This window comes from Rhagoletis pomonella, unplaced genomic scaffold, assembly GCF_013731165.1.
Source record: "Rhagoletis pomonella isolate Grant_MI unplaced genomic scaffold, Rhpom_1.0 Rhpom_scaffold_00002, whole genome shotgun sequence".
Lineage (NCBI taxonomy): Eukaryota > Metazoa > Arthropoda > Insecta > Diptera > Tephritidae > Rhagoletis > Rhagoletis pomonella.
The window spans coordinates 40,067,430-40,090,311 of record NW_023458556.1 but is presented as its reverse complement, the minus strand read 5'-3'; the positions used below and the strand labels follow the sequence as shown (position 1 = coordinate 40,090,311).

Sequence of the window (22,882 nt, the reverse complement as noted above, 5' to 3'; positions counted from 1 at the left end):
ACCAATTATTCCATATACAGACAGCGTTATTTGGGATTTGGCTCCGAGCCTGGAGTGCAATGCCGGCAGCATAAATTTTGCTCACTTAGTTGTATTTTGCAAAATCTTGAAAATTGTCTTTATTGAAATTTTTGCGAAAAATGAAAGGGAACTTTCCTACAAAAAGTACGTCTCTTTGCATGTTTTGTCATGAAAGTGTTCTCCTCCCGAGGGAATATAAAAATTTCTGAACAAGAGGTCTCACGAGTTTCGATGGTGATTTCTTCAATCTAATTTGGTTGAACGAGTATAGTCCTAGCATTTTTTCGAATACCATTCCTTTCTACATAGCCAAATCAAAACGTAAATTTTTCACCGAAATTTCGTGTGTTATATATATTTTTTTTATATGTATGTGACAATAAGCATAACATTTAATTGACAAATGAGACTAAAATTAACGAAAAACTGAAATATGCGCAAAAGCTTTCAACAGGATTACTACTACTACATACACAGCTTACAATTTGAACTTGATGGCACGTAGAATGGGATATTTATCGCCAGTGCAAGCACCGCGGAAATCGTCGAATGATAAATCTATCAAAGCGACACCGCCCAAACCTCGGGACTTCACAAACGACGCTTTGTTGGCTGCAGTATCGGGGTCATCATAGCCCACCCAAATGCCATTCTCGCCATTATCATCAGCCGAGCGGTAAGCGTAGCTGCCGAAGCGTTTAGTTGGATCGCCCACCTTGCGCAATGGACCGTCGGCACCCTTCAAGTGCTGATTGGCTGGATTCGGCAATTTGCCGCACACCTCAGGCCAACTGAGTAGGCCGGGTTTTTGCGTCTGTGTGCCAGCTGGTGCAACGCCATCGGTATCAACTACTGGTGGCAAGCCGGTGAGTCCAGAGTCTTTAGTCAATTTCCAGGCACGTCCATAGGCGGCAATAGCAACATTGATTTTAGTGGCAGGGCAATGATTGTTCAACCAGTGCTGTACTTGGAAGTTTACATTCGATTCAGGATTGCGCTCATTCAGCTCATAAATGGGTGCTGGGAAGTCAGCTACTTCAGGGTTGCGTTCGGGTGTTTGGAAGTCATAGGCATGCAAGTTGACGTAGTCCAGATTGTTCACGATGGCGGGCACGTCAAAGAAGACTGTAATTGAAAGGATATTAGTAAGATTATTCTAAACGGTGAAGATAAAAAAAAATAAAAAAAAACTTACGCGAAGAGTTCACATTGGGCAACACAGACAGACCCAACAGGTAGCCATCTGGACGGAAAGCGTTCTTCAATTCACGTACAAGCGCTGTGAATTCTTCTTTGTGTTCCTCAGCCTTCTCATCGACTACAAAATCGCCGGAGAAGATCTTCTTGAAACCCTTCCAAAATTTACCAATACTGCTGTGCACCTTCTTTGGCTTATTCTTGGGGAACTGCCAAGCCAAGTCGAGACCATCGAAACCGTAAGTCTTCAGCAGCGAGTGAGCGCTATTTATGAATGGTATGCGTGCATTGCTGCTCTCCAAGAGGGTCAAGTACTTGTTGCTATCTGGATCGACTTCGTCCTTATCGCCACCAACGCTCAACAATACCTTCAAATGTGGGAACTTCTTCTTGAAACTGGTAACAGTGCGGTAAAGTCCCGAGCCAATATCCAAATCGAGTTTGTCGTTGCCGCTGACAAGCTTGTTAGATGTTGGGCTAATGGTGGCGTAACCGTAAATGAGATGTGAGCAGAATTGTAGCGCGGGTTCTAGATCGTTGGTGGTGAGCTTGGAGAGACCTGCGGGCAAATGAAATAAAATCATAGGCGGGCGGTTAATTGAATATATGACTAAGTGTAAGATTATGACAGGTTTTTTACGCAACTCGGAGGAAGTTGCGAAAGTATCGCATTATGACAATTTTTTTTCAAGTAATCGCTAATTGCTGTTATTATACGCGTGCAGATTTGTGAGGCAGCTCAAAGTCGGGGAAAGCTATATGCAATTGTGTAAAAAGCTCGTTGAATGTAAATTAGTATTTATTGGTGTTGCTGTTGTTGTTTGAAAAAAAAAAACGTGCGAAACCTAAATCAAGGCATTGCCTGACGCAAAAACATTGTAAACAAAAAAAAAGATTGAAATTTTTTCCATTAAGTTTTGCTTGTTTGCTTTTTCGTTATTTGTTTTTATTGTTTGCGTTTTTTTGTTTTGCTGAAGCAATTAGCATCACTTTACATGCTTGCCGCATACAAATTAGATGCTCTCAAGCTTTATTTCTCAAATATGGCAGTCAAAGCATTTTTCCTGAGAAGCGAAACGAATACACAATTCTAATGCGGTTAAGCATGCGCTTTGGGAATTTTAGCATTGAATTTACTATTTTATCAGAATTATTAGTGCTGATTGTCAGCCATAAGTGGCTTTGTGGTTTTGTGGTTGTAAGGCTTTCAATTGTAAGCCTATACACGTATGTTTAAAAACTGAAATTTTGTTGTTTGTCATAAAATTATACAAAGCTCGCGAATTTATGTATGTAGTATAGAGTATATGTATATGTACGTGTAATGCACATACGTACATACATGCATACATATGTATATATGTAAAGATTTGAAATCCAAATTTTGAGTATGATAGCTGGAATAGGTGCGTCAAATCATATGCTTATTGGGTGTGGTGGCTTTTAAATCCTCGCCTTAAAGGTAGAGAAAAAGTATAAATAAATATTTATCGCCTTATTCATAAAAAATAAAGTAGCTTTATAAAAGGTTTATAAATTGAAAAATGTATGAAAACGTCAATTTATAAAGCTCTTTAAACCTACTTTATTTTTTATGAATTAGGCCATTAAAATTTAAGGACACAAAACAAGGTGAATGAATAAATATTTAATTTTTCTTGAAATTCGCTATAAATCATTTTTGAATCAACAGAATATCTGTCGCATACGTCACCTCCCTCGCCTGTCCTCACCTACCCTACTGTTGTTGTTTATGTTGTGTAAAATTGCCAGCACAGCCGGCAATAACAGCTTAACTTGCCTACAACCGCCTACATACGAACCTTGAAAGCCGGTTCGAAATTTTCTCGGAAGCAATTCAATTGAAAGTAATTGATCTTGTGACAGCTACCACGTAAAAATTAAATTGAAGTACAAATTTAATTCAACAAAAAGTACAGTAAACGTACATATGTATGTAGGTATTTCTGTAGGTAAAATTGCATTACTGTTGATCCAAATAATTTTTGTTAGAATTTAAATACATATCAGGCATAATAAAAATGCCGTTTTTTATATATTTAAGGGGTCGGTTGTTCATTGTCTGGTTAACACTAAATACCATCCAGTTAAACATCAGTACCGACGTTTTCGAGTCCATGCATATAACATGTGATCGATAAAACAGTCGTTGTATTTAATCGGAACTTTAAACTTTAAAATTGTAAAAATTACAGCCCGTCTATACATAAAATTATTTTAATTTAAACAAAAATGTGTAGCTGTATTTTTGAAATTCATGCAACTTATTTCATAAAATAAATCTATCTAGTTTCTCACTTTCCTTGTCCTACTAATATTATAATTATGAAAGTTTGTGATTTAGTGGTACGAATAGAAGGCAAAACGATAGGTTATGACTAGGATTAGCAAATAGGAAAATTACTGAAGGGAGTTGCCACCTTTTTCAAAAGTTAAAATAAATTTATGAATAGGGCAATTAAAATATTAAAACAGGTGTATGTTAAACGAAAGGGATTCTAAAACAATTTATTTTGAAATAATTGTGAAGAGTGTTGCCACCTGGTGAAAATGTTGAAATCAATTTAAAAGCAATATTTTTAACTGGCTATAAAACGAGAGAGATTTAAGAAAGCTTTATTTTGAAGATGGTTTTTAAGAGAGTTGCCACCTGTCTTGGAGCTCAAAATCTACTTATTCAACAATAAAATATTGCATACTGGAATCAAATCCAGGATAGGTCTAAGAAAACATCATTTCGAAAATATTTTTGAAGAGGGTTGCCACCTGTATGAAAATTCAAGATCAGTTTAATTAACAAGTTTAATGGAATATTTTAACGAGCGAGGTGTAAAACGGTTTATTTCAAAACCTGCTTGAACCTTTTCTTATCAAAGCTGGGCCACATTTGTCGGGTCGTCCCACATGTAGGTTTTTCTGACCATCTTTTTTTTTGTCTGAACGACTAAGTGTCAATTAATCCATTTTCGCACCCCTAAATGGATTGTTCCGACAGTCTAAAACAGGGATGCAATAAGAAGTCCTTCGAGTGTAAATATCCCGCCGTCTACTATTATATTTCGTTTGGAGTAATCCGCGTAGACGGATATATATTATCTTGAAGGTAATTTCTAGAAGGAATACGTGCGAAAAACTTCCTTTGAAGAGAGGGAGACACAACGTCGTAGTCCAGGGACCTAAAAGTTCGAGGTAATTGCTTAGAATTTTGGTGTGACCGATTCTGTGACTTAATTTTAAAGCATTTCAGACTGCCTGAAGCTTTCCGACAAGGTCTACAAGTAGATAGTTAAGAAGTGTTTCCAGGGTTTTAATGGGTGTGGATGACAGCAGTCAACTTTGGTTAGTTTAGAATTAGCTAGCAACTTATCCAGTGATGTTCATCACCATGTTCACCACCGGCAGAATTATCAACTTCCAAAACAATTCATCACCCCAACAGCTTATGCAATATTGAAGTTTTAATTATACCAGACCGTAGTAGACTGTCTCCATGTTTGCGTTTGTACAGATTTTACTAAAAAAAAAAAATTACGAATAGTGGATGGAAGATAAAGTTTCAAGTGGGAGACAGACGCTTAATTGATTGCAAGTGAATTACTTAAACAATTGCAACATTTCGCTATTTGTACATCTCCCGTTAAGCAATACCATTCATGCAAAAAAAAATCAAAACCTTTAAAAAATTTAAATATTTTCCAAATTTATTCTAATGCTAGACACGAAATTTGTGGAATGTACTTCAGATCTACGTGAGACAAAAGAATAACTTGTCACTTCTTTACCTTCGTATCGGAAATTAAGTGCAGTTGATGCGGATTAAGTCCAGAGAATAATTCTCAAAAGCAAAGCGCATCAGGGACATTTTCGATGGCAGTACTGACCAAAAAATAAACGTAGGTGGATGTGGAGTTGGCAGAGTTGTGTACGTGCTGGCCGTGGAATTCGCCCCAACGACCTCGCGGCTCACTCAATTCCCAATACTGTCAGGCTATAATTTTGATCGGATCAACTGCGCCGTTAATCGTCGCGTTGTCGTCTGTCTATGTTATAAGTTTTATAAGTGTTCGCTAAAAATTGTAATATAATCAGTAGGACTCTTAAATACTGCGAATCTTTTGATGAATAATAAAGAAGGTGTTTATATCGTCAGCCAATAAATTGAAATTATTCATATTGCTCCACTTTCGAAATTCGCTAATGACGTCAATTTGTAAATAATAAAAAAAACACATATCACAGATGATTGTGAAAAATTGAAGGCTAATTGTATGCAAATCGTTGAAAGTTCAATTGCAATACCCTATGTTGGTATCTGTTAAGGAGATATTAATTTCAGCCTCATCCAAATTCATAATGGTAAACAAATTATTTTGTCTGCTCTGCCTGAGGAAGTTGCGAATCTCTGGGAACTAGGTTTTTTCCTCTACTGTTCATACAGAAGCTGTTACAGATATCAACAAAAAATAGGAATTTCGTAAACAACTTGTCAATCATAATTATATACTCTAGTTTTCTTAATTTTTCATAAGCTTAATAAATGCAAGACCAGAGAAAAAATTGATGTGTACATAATTTCAAATCTCGAGATACAAATATGTTAAACATTTTCAAGACATTAGACTGCATCACTCCCCATGCGAAAAAAAAAATGGAGTTTTTTATGAAAAAAATTATTTCTTAAAGATGTTTTTTGAAAAAATCCCCTCCAATGACAAAACGGTTTAAATTTAAAAAACTTACATAAAAATATAAAAAAAAAAAATATAAATAAAAAAATTTTGAACGGAATCGTAATAATGAGATTTTTGATGATGTTTTTAACTTTTTTCAAAGATTGGTATAAGAAAAACTTGAATAACTGAGCCTAAACTCTCCCGATTTAGACTTGTGAGATACCATTGGAAAGGTATTTTCTCACCCTTTTTATTTCTTTGCTAATAAGCTCATTCAAAGGATGAAAGAGAAAGGTAGGATGAACGAACATCATCCAAAGTTGCATGAAAATGTGTTGGTATTTAAAAAAAAAAAAAAAAAATTGGGACACGACTGACTTTTTTTGCACATAAATAATAATAGTGGGAAAACGCCTTTCACCAAGATCCCATAAGTCTAAATCAGAATAGTTTTGGCCCAGTTATTTAAGTTTTTCGTAAATCAATCTTTGATAAAAGAAAAAAAAAACATCATCAAAAATCTCATTATTAAGATTCCGTTGAAAAGATTTTTAAATATTTTCATACAGATTCTTTAAGCCTAATATGTTTTGCCATCTGAGGGGACTTTGTTCAAAAAGTTCTTTAAGAAACTATTTTTATTCATCAACAACTCCATTTTTGGAGGTATTTTCAAATCGGTCCAGCTCGCTTAAATCTTAATATTTTTCCGAAATATTTTGTTGGACGTCTTAAAATATGATAAATTTTGTAATCCCGGCGGAAAAACCGCAACTTTTTTCGGCGATGCAGTCTAATGTACATACTCCTGAAATTGATCACATAGAGGTTATCGCACTGCTCGCTGTGACACATTTTATTCTTGAGCAACAATCAACGTCTGGCGCTTATTTAAATTGCTGTCTGTACTTGTTAATCAACGCTGACAAGTATTAAGCACATTTAAAGTTACATACATAGATAGTTTTCTTAAAATAAGGATGTAGTGTTTGAGCGAAGATGACCGTAATAATTGTATGCCGTCGTCCCTCCTTCAAAAAAAAAAAATAAAATAAAATAAATAAATAAACAACAATATTTTGGAGGTAGCGATATAATGTGATTTCATTGATGCCACATAAGCCTTAGAAAATCGAAGGCATTTTATGCCTCTTAACCACTGGAGTCTAACATAACTCAATTTTGGGTTGCAGATTAGATATGGAAGTGGGTGGCGGTTAGATATAAACGATAGAAATGGATAGACTGACGGAAAGATCCAGCAGGCAGAATCACGGCTGGTGACTGAGGAGCCAGTGAGGGTTTCTCTAGCCCCTTTTGACTTTAGTTAAGTGTCGGCTTTTTGAAAATTAGTTAAAGTAATCTTTAATCTGATGTTGGAGAAAGTAATAAGAGCTGCAGAACTGAACCGCTCAGGAACAATATATATAGATATGTACTTAAATATTTAAGCTAGAATTGAAAATCTCTTAAATTTTTTTCTAAATTTTGCGGGTTCCCCGAGCCACATGATATTATCATAAAATCACAAAGGAAGTTTACAGTACAATATTTCCGGTTATCTCTTCTGCTGAGTTGGCATAATTAATTATCAATATTTTTATTATTTTTATTTTGAATAAACACGTTCAAGTTGATTATCTCGTATGCTATGTCTTGAGAGATAATAAAAAAAACCTGATTTCAAGCGGCGTTTGATAACCTTTAGCACAAGTGATGTGATTTACATGTACATATTTAGTATATAAATACATACATACATAGTAAGCATGTTATAAACATATAATTTTACGTATGTAGGTACACATGCCTATTTGTATACATATCGTACATACATATGTATGTGCATATATTTATGTATGTTTAGTGCTGTGCTTCTGTGTAAATTTAAATACATATAAAGCGATCTAATTTTATTTGTACTTTTTTATATATATTTTTTAAACTATATAAAAATAACAACTTAAGTGTATTTTTAAGCAGGAAATTGCTCTATGAATTTCTAGAATAATTAAGGAAAGCGAAATTTGAAGCTTAAGCACTTTCGATTTCACTTAAAATTCGCTTTAGAACGTAGAACTGTGTTAAAATATGCAACTGCTTTGGCAGAGTTAACAAACGCTTACACTGTGGTTTTGGTATGAAATTTAAAACATAATCAAATAAATAATTTTGTCTCCCTTCTTTTTGGTATAATGTATGAGTTTGGTTTTTTAATTTTCTTTTTGTTTTTGTTTTTTTTTATGGCCTTACCTTCACGCACATAACTGTTGCCATCATAGTAGCAAATAAGATGTGTGTTGCCCGCATTTTGGGCTGTAGCCAAAGCGGCCAGCGACAATGCCAACAAAATGGCAAATTTCATTTTGCCAGAAACTTAACACAACACAAACAAATATTTAAATTTTTTACAACCAATTTTTTTCCCCAATTGTAAGACAAAGCTCAGTGAATATGAACTACTCGCCTCCAAAGTAAAACTGAAACTGCCAAGTGATCTGAGAAGGTGTTTTAAGCTAAATGCCGGCGCGCCGTCGCGAACACAGTCAGCCGCTTGATAGTGGTTCGGTTGATTGGTTAGCTTGCGAGCGGTAGACGAGCTTAAACATCGAAAAAAAATAAATAAATACAAAAAAAAATAACCCAATTATATGTACCTAAATGTGTAAGAAACGAGGGAAAAGGCGTCGTGTAAGTGATATGAAAAAAAACATCAGAGAAATCGAATTGAAAGCGAAGCTGATAATTGAACTATAATGCATATTTATTTAGTTTTATCGATAGTATTGATGACTAACTCTATATACTTATATATGTACATGTGCATGTTCATACAGTGGTCAAAATAATTATTTGTAGATACAGTGATTTATTTTACAATATTCGCAATGTTTTTCAATATCATTTTTTCATAAATTTTTCACGAAAATATAGTTCGTATTGGGACAAAAACCCATATAAATTAAAATTTCAAACTTTCTAAAAAACTTTTTACAAAAATGTCAAGATTTTTTTTTTCTAAAATTACCGTTGGTCTTTGAGATTTTTTTCTCAATGATGTTGAGCGTTTTCTTGCATGCGAAACTACTTTTATGCTCCGCCGTTATATAGAAGAAAACACCAAATATCATGAAACTTGCACTTTGAATGAGCTACAAAACTGCATACTCACTTTTTTTTTTAATTCTGAATTAAAATTTTGGCATTTTGATGGAAATTTATTGATTTTTTTTCAAGTTTTGAAAAAGTTTGAAAATGTAATTTATATGATTTTTGTTAGAATATGAACTATATTTTCGTGAAAAATTAGCGTATAAATAATGTCTATGAAAAACATTGCGAATATTGTAAAATAAATCACTGTACGAATCATTATTTTGACCACTGTATGTTCAAGTATTTAGGTAAATTTTCAGTAATGTATTTAAAATGTATGTCGGCCGCTGTGGTGTAGTGGTAAGCAGTGCGCGCTTTCACTCATCAGCACCTGGGTTCAAACCCTGGTCAAAGCAACATCGAATAAACATAGAAAATAGGGGTTTTATTAACAGCGGTCGTCCCTCGACAGGCAATGGCAAACCTCTGAGTGTATTTCTGCCATGAAAAACAGCTTCTCATGAAAATACAATCGCCGTTCGGAGTCGGCGTAAAACGGTAGGTCCCTCCGCTTTGTGTGACAACATCAAGGCGCACGCCACAAGTCGGAGGAGAAGCTCGGCCAAACACTAACATATGTGTAAGCGCCAATCTATTATTATTATTATATTATTATTTAAAATGTATCTTCTGTAACTCCAAGAAAACAATTCAGTTTTTTGAAGAACCACTTTCACAGAGAGTGTTTGAGGGGATCTATAACTTTGGTGAAATATTGCTCGGACAAGGAATTTAATCTGGGTTCTAGCAATATAATTTTTTTATAAACCGGAGTGAGCTATATTGACAATATTTATTTAACCCCCTTTAGAACTAAGGGAAACCTGTTTCCGAAAAAGCTCGGCACTCATAAAAAATATGGTATTTTGACGGTTTGGTTTTTATGTTGTTATAATTATATCTTAACATTTGGCAAAAAAAAGTTAATTACAAAAATTTTAAAAAATTATAAGTAATACATTCCTTCTTTATTAAAACTAAATCGCAAGTTTTAGGAAAACTACTTTTTAAGAAAAAAATATCAATTTGTATCAGAATTGTAACAACCTTACTATTTATTTGAAAAAATAATTTTCGTGAAAAAAATTATTTCACGAAATTTATATAACCAGACATTCAAAAAATAACATTTTTTTTAAACATTATTTTCGGATTTTTTGGAGAAATAATAGATAATTATTACGGAAAAGATAAATTTGTTTTGAAAAAAAAAATATAATTTTAATTTGACGTATGTAGATTTAATATTTAACCCGCATCCATCGGAAATTTTTTGTAACACAAAGTACGTTGTGCATCAATTTGATACATATGGAAAAAGAAAAGACCCTAGTATTCAATGAAATGTTGGTTTTTTTTAATATTTTATTAATCACCAGCGTTTGCTTATGCATTTTCTGATAATATGAATAAAAATGCTTGAAAGATCTACATATACGCATTTAATTCAATTTTAATTGTAAAATTTGTTTTTGAGAAAAAATTGTAGAGATTTTTCAAGACAATAATTTATTGAGAAAAAATATATTTTTTACCAAATTTTAAAAAATCGTATTAAATATACAAAAAATTATTTTTGGAAAAAATTTTTTTTGAGGAAAAAAATTATGAAATCGCCTCACTTTTATCTAGGTTTATTTATACAATTAAAAAAATACATTTTATATTTAGTACGCCACTATTGCCTTTGGCGAGAAGATACTACAATGTTGAGTTCCCTGGTGGATGAGTGCTGGCTTAACCCAAATACTTAGCTCGGGTTTATGCATTTTGCAATATGCAATGATGACTGCAAAGCGCAAAAGGGGTCAGGAAGGTGACCACCAAGCTGCATTCAAGGTATTATCTGAATAGTTTGGCAATACAATTTTCGTCAAACCTATATTGGTACATCTGACAGAAGTGTTTTTAACCTGGATATAAGATCCCGCGGAATTAGCAGGTAATGTCGGCACACAAGACAACTCAATTTGCCCTTCTTGCTGAAGGGGATGTAAGCGCGTAATATATTCTGGACTTCTGGCAGGGATGTAGTTTTACAAAAGATTAAAATGAACGAACACGAAAACAGTACGATGAACCATTAACGCTTCTGCCCGTAGTTTGACGACTTGACCCTCATATATGTGTACGAATGCCAGAAAACAATAACAAATAAACATGTTATTTACATACATACATACTTGTATATGCATGTGAAATGTGGTTCTATTTTTATTTTAAATGTGAACACCGTCTTTGTTTTGTTTTGCTTTGATTTCTTTCATTGTTTAACCTGGCAAGATCACACAAATGACTCTGTTACTGTTTTTATTATTTGTAGTGCTGCTGCTGCTAATTATGTGACAGTACCAGTTAATAAAGTTGTTGCTATTATTGTTTTGTGGCTGATGTCATCATTGCGCGCACTGATTTTTAAGTGAGTGGATATTATTTTTTTCCTCAGCCTCGACTTTCGTCGCGGCAGCCACTTTATTTCGAGCAAGCAATCAATGATGCATGCACATTAGGGTGGCGCAAAAAAAAGTAAAGTCGGTATTTTAATGCTCTCACCTCCTAGGATTGTTCTATATCGAAAAAATTAGACCCTTATTCTTTATTTTGAAATCAAAAAATGTTTAAAAGTCGCTGAAAGCGCTCAAAGTGTTCCATGTATTTTATATGGAGAAACCACAACTTTTCGTAGAAATGGTATAGAATTCTTAAAAACCAATAGGCTTCCAATAACAATACCCAATTGTTTATTTAACCATTTTTTAATACTAAAGATGTTTTGGTCCCCCCTCCCCCCCATTGCCTTTTCTGCCATTTTCGGAGGTTTTTGGCGGACCTCTAAAATATAGTTGCTATGAAAAAATGGTTAACTAAATAATTGGATATTATTGAGAATCTCCTGAAGAGAAACAGAGTTCTCCGATCGAAAAATTCTGATGTTTAAGAATTCTTTCAAATGCATTTTTGACCACCCTAATGTACATACATATGTATGAACTATGTAACTACTTAGTGCGCTTGCATATTTACACCTGGTGTTTAAATATGATTATAAAATATCTTTGCCCAAATATGACGTTCTGTCACAACCATTTACACAAAAAAAAATAACTTTTTACACATTGATAAGAAATTTGCATATCCTCATACATCTCGATATCATCATATATAGCCGGCAAAATTCAGCGCTTACGACCTGTTGATCACACTAGGAATCGAATCTTGGCCCTATCGAGTGAAGAAAGGAGCATAACGAGCCCTAACCGCTAAAAAGACGTAAAAGAACATTCTTTTCAAAATTTTCTTTTTACATTTCTTTCTTCAGGAGCCATGCCCTTCGACATAGCCATAGATTAGCAAAAACAAAAACTATATTAGTATGTGCTAAGTTTCATAACGATTTTATAATAAGTAGATGATTACACGCCTATTTTTCTGAATTTTATAATACAGTTTTTTGATAAGATATCACACTACAAAAAATATTACATTATATCGATACCTGAGTGGCAGATCGACCCATCTCGGCAGCCATTTCATTTCATGTATTTTCAGCGCTATGTTATTCGACACGCTGAATGCGAATCCGAAGTCCGTTAGTCTCCACCACGTCAGGTTCGTGGTCAGTTGAAGGTCAAGTAGGGAAAAACTCATTGAATAAACCTGAAAATTCATATGCATAAGGTTTTACATTCGCTGAACCCGAATCCGAGGTCCGTTAACCTCCAAAATGTCAGCTCCGAGGTCATTTGAAGGTCAAATAGGACATAAAATTTATTCAATAAAAATAAAAAAAAGTGTGTTTTTGTTGTCACTGCCACCGAGTATGGATGTCCCTTGATTCCTCAAGGTCATTTGGAGGTCATGCCAAGGTCAAATTCCGATGAATTTTATTGAATTTTCAGGTTTATTCAATGAATTTTTCCCTACTTGACCTTCAAATGACCACGAACCTGACGTGATGGAGGCTAACGGACCTCGGATTCGCATTCAGCATGTCGAATAACATAGGGATATATAGGTTTGGTTTAATATGCATACACTTTTTTTTTGTAAACCTGTGTAATTATTCGTATGGCAAAAATTTAAACTCAATAATAATAATTATTTTTTGGCGAAAGAAATAAAAACCATGCAATATTAATTTTTTGAAATATTAATTAATATTTTTTATTTTCTAGACAAAAAAATTATTGAAGATTGCAATAGGACGTAAGAATACAAACATACGAGTCCAGTTAAAATTTTTTTACGACGCCTACAAAATGTTAATAGATAGGGCCACGTCCACATTTCAAATACTAAAAAAAATTATTTAAAAGCCTTCCCCCATACCATGCCACTTTTATCGCCGCATAAAGCAACTGCCTATCCGCTAAAGCAGTTATGCCTATTCATTTGAATAAAACAATTTACAAAATTTTTTGTGTTTCTTAACAAAAACCACATAAAAGGCAAAATGAATTCAACTAGTATAAAGTGACTTTTATTTTTTCACAATTGTTTTTTTTTTTAATTTATCAGTATTCAAAGTGAGATTATTACCATTTTCTCCGGTGCCCACAGGAGACTTTTATTTTTCCACAAATGTTTTTTTAATTTATCAGTATTCAAAGTATTCAAAATTTACTCAGCGGCATTTCAATTAACTTCACCTAAAATTTTCTTCTCCCCGCTTGATTTTGATACATATGTATGAACAACAAAACGTACGCATTTCTTTTCTTTCTCTTCCAGTTTCAGTTTTTCTAGAGGTCAAGAATTATTCACTTTGTGATCCATAGAGCAAATTTTTGGATTCTTATCATTTGTTGACTGAGTGCGTTTTGAACTTCATACATATATTTGCACATACACACATATAAGCAGTGTTGCCATTTTACCCGTTTTCCGGCTGATTTAGCCCTGGTTTGACACTCTGGCACGAAGGCAAATTTGCTCGAATTTGCAAGTCTCCCTGTCAGCTAGTTGTGTCCACGGTTGCACAAACGAAGGGGCACAAAACAGGATCTACTTGTGTATTTCTTGTTAGTTCGACTTTCTTCAACATACGTTTCAATTTCTTTGTCGTAGTAACTGCTGGGTTTCCTAAATCGAGTTTGGTTGCGATTGCATTCCGATTACGAATGCAGTTCTTTTCAGCCGAGTACCTTTCAAATCATTGGAATTAACTTAACTAATTAAATAAACAAGTCTTTACTTACATTTTTCATTTTAAAATCGCTCAATTTTGTAATTTTTTTAATATAATGAATTTGTTTATTTAAATTATCGTCGACAAAAAATCCAACATGTGCCGCAATCATATGTTTTTCTTAATTGCAAATTCTGGCTGGCAAAATTTTTACCGGCTTTAATTTGCAACTTCTCTCCAAGAACTAGTCGTTCTACTTGTAATTAATTTAAATAAAACATGCGAAATTTAATTGAAACAGTTTAGCCGTTTTTAGGCGGTTTTTTGCCGGTTGGTCCCAAAAGTTCTGGCAACACTGCATATAAGTACATGCACATATTTGAGTATGTACGTAGGTAAATCAACAAGAGTGCTCATTTACATCTTGGGTGCTTTAGTAATTGGCTACGGTTTATTACTTCAATTGCTTTTTAATGAATGTGTTTACACATTTAGTCAGATTAATATGGAGTAAGTGAGTCACTATTTTATAAAAAGTTATTGCACATAACAATGTCTGGGAAGGGCAAATGCACCCATACCTGTAAAACATCTCTTTGATAACTTGAGAGATACTATAATTTCATTGATAATTTCAAAAGCAAAAATGCAGCTATATACATACTATATGCGGAATATGATCCCTTTTAAAGATTTCATTTATTAGATATGCATTTATAAAAATATCTGCAGATATACCGAACGAGTTTTTTATACCCGAGCGCACTTGCGTGCAAGGGTATTATAACCTTATTCATACAACGGTTGTTTTTAACAGGCAAAACGAATCGAGATGGATATAGACAAATGTACACATAAATGATCAGAATGAAAAAAGAAATCGATTAGGCGGTGACCCTCTGTCCGTCCGTGCGTCTGTTCATCTGTGCACGCGATAGCTCGAGTAAAAATTGAGATATCTTAACGAAACTTGGTATGTGTACTTCTTTTCAACGTAGGACGGATGGTATTGAAAATGGACAAAATCGGACAATACCCACGCCTACCTCCCATATAACGGTAATTTTCAGAAATGCGAAAACTGTACGAAACTGTACTGTAAACGAGTAGCCGTACCCAAGAACAGGCCAGAGTTAATATAGCATACTCTGGGGACCCCTGTTTGCCGTGGTACTGGAATTAAGTCTCTGGTCAGACCGCGAAGCCGAAACTGCTGCCAGTTGGCGGCCTTTGACTATGGTTCCCGCGGTTTTCATGTCCGTAATTCCACAAATGCGGAATCCATCTGTCACCTGCAGTGTTGCCATTGAGAATTTTCAGAAAGTCGCAAAAAAGGGGTAATTGACGAAAAAAACGGTCACCTTATTATTTTTACCTTTCTTTACTAGTAAAAGAATAAATCTGAAAACCAAAGTCAAAATCAAACTAACATGTACATATTATAAAGTCTTTTAGCTGCTAGAACATTCCGCTGCTGAATTTAAAAAGAAAATAGCGGGACAAGATTTGCCCAAAACACGGTTGCAAACATATACAACAATCGAGTTGCTGCAGGGAGAAGAGTTGCATTTCCTTTAAAGTTTTAAGTGATGAGTTTTTTTTCGTGATTACATGGGGAAATCTTGATAAAAGCATGGTTCTGATAAAATTTCATTGTAAAATCTCTGAAAAGTAGAAAAAGTCGCACGTAATTTTGGAAAAGGGACAAAAAATCTAAATTTTTAAAAAGTCGGGTCAAAGGGTATTGGCGATTAAAAGGGCCCAAATTGTCTCTTTAGTCGCATAACGTCAACACTGGTCATCTGTATATGATCGCTTTTGTTAATATGTAGCTCATCTTCATCAGCCAAAGGCATCTGCATTAATATATCGTATACCGCCTTCAAAAGGGCCACAACTCAAAATTTTCTTAGCATATGATAATCATATGGGCGAGGGAGACTTTACCTTAGGATCTTTGCTATGTTATGTATTTACGTATGTAGTATATTTAAAAATTCAAAAACAACTTTTCCAAATGAAGTACTAATAAATGTAACACAGATAATTTTATTCTTCAAGTAAATTTTTCAAGCGTCTAAAATGTATGCAAATAATTATTCAATCAATTAGCAACAATTTAACGCCAAAAAATACATACACAACAGGAATATTGTTTTCATTTTAGTCAGCTTATTGACATTGTAGGTATTTAAAATCGTGGTTTTAAGCAAGTAAATCATAACAAATGAAAATTGGAGTTGCATTATTTGCTGTTAAGAAAAATTTAATAAATATTATATGCATAGGATATAGATTTAATTCATAATTCTAAACAACACATGGTCAGCCTAAATAAATCAAAAAAAAAAAAGAAATTGTAACATTTGTGTCAGCAATGTAGCAGCATACATACATACATACATTAAATATCTGCAATTCGCTGTTTTGGCATTAATTAAAATACCCACAAATAATGCATAAATTCATGTATTGGTATTATTGGCTTTACGATTGAAGTTAAATGCGTTTTAATATAATTATGGCACACGTACGGCTTATGGTCGTAAATTGAAAATCTGTTTTTTATCATTAAATTTAATTAAATGTATGGAAAATCGCTTAATGAAGTAAATAATTACTAATATTTTGGATGAATTACGAAAAAAATAAACACACCGTGTTAACGCATAAAGGATGATTAAAAAAAAAACACTTAATTTAGATAGGGATAGGGTGATTTAATAGGGAGTTTTTCATATTTAATTAGAAAATAATCAAATAAAACGAAAAGGTATGTATTTAGTAGTGTTTCCCATGGCATTCGAACTTATATTTTTAGGAAAAAAAAATCTTTGAGTCGTTATTGCACAGGACCATCGATATACAACAAATGTTAAGTTCGTTTGTTCGGCGGACAAAAACTCAAAAAGATATGCAACGATTTATTTGAAATTTTTTATACCTGCTGCGGACTTTCCAGATATGGTTAAAGACTAAAAATAGTTTGATATATAGGGGCGTGACACTTCCCATTAAAACTGAATTTTTCATAATGAATATCTCTAGAAGTGTGTGATGATAGTAGTAGCTATGCACATACATATGTTGATACATGCATACGTTGAACGAAAAAATTAGCACTTTATAAAAACAACCAACTTGTAGTTAGCGTTTTTGCGGGATTTCGATAAATGGCTCCATTTTAATAAGCTATGACAAAACCAACTTTGAGTGAGTTGTAAAGTCAAACAGATATAATAGGGAGTTGGTTTTATTTAAATCCTAATTCTAAAATTACTTTGTATACACTTTTTTGCACTTCAAAATGAAGATCGAAATTTTATACTAACAACGTGATGGGATTCGAATACGCGACAATCTACAGCAGAAAACATAAACAAATTAACAAATAAACTATTACAAATTGTTAATTTTTTTTTATAACAAAGTTATGTTTACCGATATTTGCTCAGAATACATACACTTTTTAATGTTTTCAAGATTTTGGTATCAAATGATTATAAATTGGAAAGCATTAGTTTAAACATTTTTGTATGTAGTATTGTAAATGTAATTTCTTATTTGACATAACACCTATTCGATATTGCTTTCCATTAAAATTTTGTCGATAAAAAATATTATCAATGCGTTAATACTTTAGCCCAAGTTGCTTCCTCAGTATTCTCTGAAACAAAATTAAAAATAAAAACAACTTCGGAAAAATTATGTTAATTAACTAAAATATTTTCGCCGACTCAGTACCTCAGAATTCTAAAAAAAATTAATGTTTTACAACAAATAAAAGAAAATATTACTTTTCGAATCTAATAATTAAAAAAAATTTTATATCAAAAATTACGTGACAACCCGTCTAAGAAATACGCTAAGTTGAAAAGTATATTGTTTGAGTGCAAACTTGATGCGTTAACATACATACATACTTAACAAAAATTCAAGTTGATATTAGTAAGACAAAAATTGGTATTACAAAAAGGTGGCAACCCTTAACGAAAATATTTATTCATTTAAGTTCTCAAAAATACCATTCATGTGATATCCATAATCAACTATTTTATTCAAATTTTGTAGAATCGAAAAAAGGTGGCAACCTTACACTCATATCTTACAGCACGACACTTCCTATATAAGCAAAGCATTGTTTAGGAGATTTCTTTTAGCACCCGTAAAAAGTAGTGTTGTACATATCTTAATTTTCTAAACAAAAAGTTAAATATATATGCGATTCAAAACAGGTGGCAACCTTATTCAAGAACATTTTTAAATTGGGGATTTTTAAAATACCTTTTATTTTATACCCATTATATATGTTTTATTTTATTTGGTAGTTAAAAGTTAGTTACAAACTAGCCCGATTTCCTGCAGGGAACGTATGAATGTATGTGCATGCATATACAAGTATATACTGGGCGATTACAGCTACATTGCATATAAGCAGAGCTTTGATGAGAGATGCATAATTTTAGGCTTACTCTTTTCACGCAAACAAAAATATGTTTGATATCTAACGATTAACGCCGGTGACAGACAAGAAGGCACTCCTTTGCTAATAGTCATATTCGTGCCTGCGGGGTATCTGCAGGGTTTTTAAAACTTCAAAATATTTGAGGATGATGAGTACTTTACAAGAGCCCATAAACGTTAGTCTTCTTCTACAGAGTGTGGGAAATTCGCATAAAAGGTGCCGCAAGATTTCTGGCCCTTCTTTATTTCGGCAGAAATCACTTTGGAGAACCACTCCACGCGCCCTCTGCCTAGAATGAATAGACTTTTCGACCATTTCTCGACTCATTTCGGCTACAGTAGTTAAAACTTGTTGCAAGTCCACCAATCACTTGCTAGTTTAAAAGACATGTATATAAATAAGAAGGAGTGACCGAGTAGGCAAATTGGTTTTTCCCGCCTCAACTGAGCTAATAACTACCCGCCAATTTTTTGAACCATCAGTGTAGAGGTAGAAATCGCATAATACGAGTGATTTTTTTTTTAAGTTTCGCACTGCTTTTACATTGCATAACGATGAATAAGTTTTAAAAGTTATTTCAATAAAATTTAATATAGAAATATTTCTGCGCTATTACCCCTCTATAAATATGTGTATTAGAAAAGTATCTCAGCTGCATTTTAAAATGCATTGCTTTAGTTAAGTTACGTCTTTATTAAACTTAATAAATATTTGCTGCATTTTTGCTAGAATTCTTTGTCATGGCCTTGGGGAGAAAAAAAAAACGATGCATTACAAAACTATGAATTTTTTCCAGGAATTCCAGGTACTTCATGAACTAATAGTTAAGATAATAGGACTTTTTATTGGTATGAGTATGGAACTCATGTACATACATACATACGTACATACATGCGCAAATAGCGGTATGAATGCATTTGTTATAAAGAAGCTATGCGCTGCCTAGTATTTACTCAGACCAAAGGCAGCTATATTAATGAAATAACTTTAATATCAAGTCAGTGTATGGAAAAGCAAAAGCGGTTAGAATTCTTTTCGAGTTGGTATCCTTGCACTGCAAGTTATATCCGTTTTTTTTTTTGTTTCATTTCATTTTTATTTACCTGCATAGCAAAGTAATACTTTTAATACCTTTTGGAATAACCTTCTTCATTGTCGAGCTAACTATATCGAAACCAAAACGCATTGAAGCGTTCTCAAGGCGCCCTCGATATTGCGTGCGTCAGTGCAAATATGCGTGAATTTTATTTGCATGTGGCATGCCACAAAATGTACATAGGTACTTACATTGTATGGGCATACAAAAGTGTATGGGCTAGCATGCAATTTGAACTTTTTTTAGTAATCCCACATGTAATGGAATGTATGCAAACGTATGTATGTATATGTGTGTATACATGTGTATATGAACATCCTTATGTAACTATGCATGCATATAGCATTGATATCTGCCCACATCGAACATGCAATAAGGAAAAATACAAGGAAGTTGCGATTAATGCAGAGTACTTTTCTTTACACACTCATTGCTCGAATATCCTTGCGTTGTCATTGATAGGCATGCATGAGTTTGTGTTCGAATGAGTTTTTAGTTACATCAAATTTGCTGTTTTGAAGGTTGAATTGGCTGGTAAATGTGCCAAACTCGTATTGGATTTTGTTAATTTTTTGATTGTAAACAAAAGTATACACAAGCATACAAAAAAGCATACCTAGGTAAATATGTATGTATATTCATTAGACCGAATCACAAAAATGGGTTAAAGTTTTTTCAATTGATTTTAAAAATTTACTATGAGAGCGTTTGGGGAATTTAAAAATTGTTTTTATCAATACTCGTTTTAGAGATATTGGTATTTATTCGAAATCTATCGCAAGAAAAATTTTTAAAACCTTTGCGTTTTTTCGGATCCATTGAAAATTTTCAGAATGTTTTCGGACTTGGACGCTAATTTGGTATTTAAATTTTTTTTTAAGATTTTAGGGATTTATTCATTTTTCGGAAATTTTCAATTTAATTTTTTGGTTTCCGGTCCGATCATCTGGTCTTTAGATTTCAATAGGATTTTTAAATATATTTATGTATTTCTCTAAATTTGTAGTATTTTTTAGGAATGCATTAACACTGTGTATATATTGAAAATAGTCGGTGGTTTCAGAATTTTTTGAAATTCTCAGTGCTTTTTCGGCCCTTTTCGGATTGGGATTTGTAAGATTTTGCTAACTTTACTAAAAAACGTGTGTTTGCTTTAGCTTTTCCTAACTTATTTTTATGTGATAGCTGTATTGTAAATTTTTTTACTTATTTTTTATTTCAAACAGTTGGTCAGACAGAGTAAAATACATATATGTATGTATGTTTGCACTCAATTATAATTAATATATTTTCTTTTTAATTTTTTTATTTTACTTAAATTTAGTGGGCTATAAAACAGTAAACTAAAAAAATTCTAAAAAATCGGATTAAAAAGTGGAAAATTTAGATGCAGCTTTGCAGAGTTTTTCTAATTTTGCACAAAGTTTGAAACATTAATTAATATGGCTTTTATTAGATAATGAACTCCACTTTTGTAAACAAATAATAAATATTAAACAAAGAAAAGAAAAATAAGCAAAACTTGTTTAAATACCGCGTCGCTATTTATGTGTCAACCACTGTACATATATGGCCAAATACTTTACTCAACAATTCTAATTTTTTATAACGTGTTGCAACTCTGTTAAAATGTGTGTTACTATTAAAATTGTCTCAACATTTTTTTTTTATATGGTGAGATGGATAAGGCCGGTGGCAACCCGTACCAAAATGTGTGTTTGGTGGAACTTTTGAAATATTCGTTTGTAATTTTATTCAACTTACTACTTAAATCCATTTGCAAAATAGTTTGCAACTTCGTTAACAAACCCAATTTTATATCTTTTTTTACTCGATCACAAATAAGATTTTTTTATTGTAAAATTCAAAATTAAAAACAATTGGGTTAGTGCATGCTGGGCTTCATTTACAGTTGGAAAGTGGTACTTTTTTCTGCTACATAGCTCGTGATATGATCTAATGTACATACCGACACACAAATATGAACATACATATGTACATTAGACTGCATCACCAAAAAAATTGCGGTTTTTCCGCCGGGATTGCAAAATTTATTATATTTTAAGACGTCCACCAAAATATTTCGGAAAAATATTTGGATTTAAGCGAAGTGGACCGATTTGAAAATTCCTCCAAAAATGGAGTTTTTTTATAACTAAAAATAGTTTCCTAAAGAACTTTTTGAAAAAAGTCCCCTCAGATGACAAAACAGATTAGGCTGAAAAAATCTGCTTAAAAATATTTAAAAAGCCTTTCAATAATGAGATTTTTGATTTTTTTTTCAAAGATTGGTTTACGAAAAACTTAAATAACTGGGCCAAAACTATTCTGATTTAGACTTATGCGGTAGAAAGGTATTTTCCCACTATTTTTGTTTTTATGTGCAAAAAAGGTCAATCGTGTCCCAATTTTTTTTTTTCAAATATCAACTCATCTTAATTCAGCTTTGAAGGACGCTCGTTCATCCTATCTTTCTCTTTCATCCTAATGAGTTTATTAGCAAAGAAATAAAAAGAATAAGAAAATACCTTTCCAATGATAGCTCACAAGTCTAAATCGGAAGAGTTTAGAGAAAAGAGAAAAGTTAAAAAACAGCATCAAAAATCTCATTATTACGATTCCGTTCAAAAATTTGTAAAAAAATATTTTAATGCAAATTTTTTAAACTTAAACCTTTCTGTCATTTAAGGGTATTTTTTCAAGAAAAATCTTTAATAAAAAACTCCTATTTTGGAGATATTGCCAAATCGGCCCAGCTCACGTAAATCTTAATATTTTTCCGAAATATTTTGGTGGACGTCTTAAAATATAATAGATTTTATAATTACAATGGAAAAATAGTACAGATTTCTTTTTTTTTGTATGGGGAGTGATGCAGTCTAATGTACATATGTACATATGTATGCGGATGTTTAAAATGTGGCGTATCAGCGTGTTGACTAGTGTCCTTGTGCATTTTTGTTTGCTTTTCTGTCTGTATAAAGTTCAGCGAATCGTTTGTGTTAATTATATGCGCACACTAATTGCTTCAAATTATGTGCAAATAGTTTAATTTCACTTCATCACCCCATTCTTCCATTATTTTTTTGTGTGCGGCAATTGCTTGCATTGATTTGCATTTTAAA

General features: G+C 32.9%; 2 protein-coding genes across 2 annotated transcripts in view; one reads left to right on the top strand and one right to left on the bottom strand.

Moving 5' to 3' along the window:
* Positions 1 to 347: 347 nt before the first annotated feature.
* On the bottom strand, positions 348 to 8,456 carry LOC118733591 (chitinase-like protein Idgf4). The gene is made up of 3 exons (XM_036463042.1): positions 8,166 to 8,456; positions 1,217 to 1,777; positions 348 to 1,146 (listed from the first exon to the last, which is right to left on the bottom strand). The coding sequence occupies exons 1-3, from the start codon at positions 8,275 to 8,277 to the stop codon at positions 500 to 502; spliced, it is 1,320 nt and encodes a 439-aa protein (XP_036318935.1). The 5' UTR covers positions 8,278 to 8,456; the 3' UTR covers positions 348 to 499.
* An 86-nt stretch (positions 8,457 to 8,542) lies between these two features.
* The window catches only part of LOC118733592 (pancreatic lipase-related protein 2), a 54,769-nt gene continuing 40,429 nt past the window's right edge, over positions 8,543 to 22,882 (top strand). Inside the window, exon 1 of the mRNA XM_036463045.1 lies at positions 8,543 to 8,603. The gene's annotated coding sequence lies outside the window, so the exon portion shown is untranslated. The remainder of the gene's footprint in view (positions 8,604 to 22,882) is intronic.

Bases quoted from the DNA above. Each gene is read 5' to 3' on its own strand.
- LOC118733591 (XM_036463042.1), bottom strand. From the start codon at position 8,277: ATGAAATTTGCCATTTTGTTGGCATTGTCGCTGGCCGCTTTGGCTACA. The intron at 1,778-8,165 runs GTAAGGCCATAA...ATTTGCCCGCAG, and splicing joins CAACAGTTATGTGCGTGAAG to GTCTCTCCAAGCTCACCACC. The intron at 1,147-1,216 runs GTAAGTTTTTTT...TTTCAATTACAG, and splicing joins GCCCAATGTGAACTCTTCGC to TCTTCTTTGACGTGCCCGCC.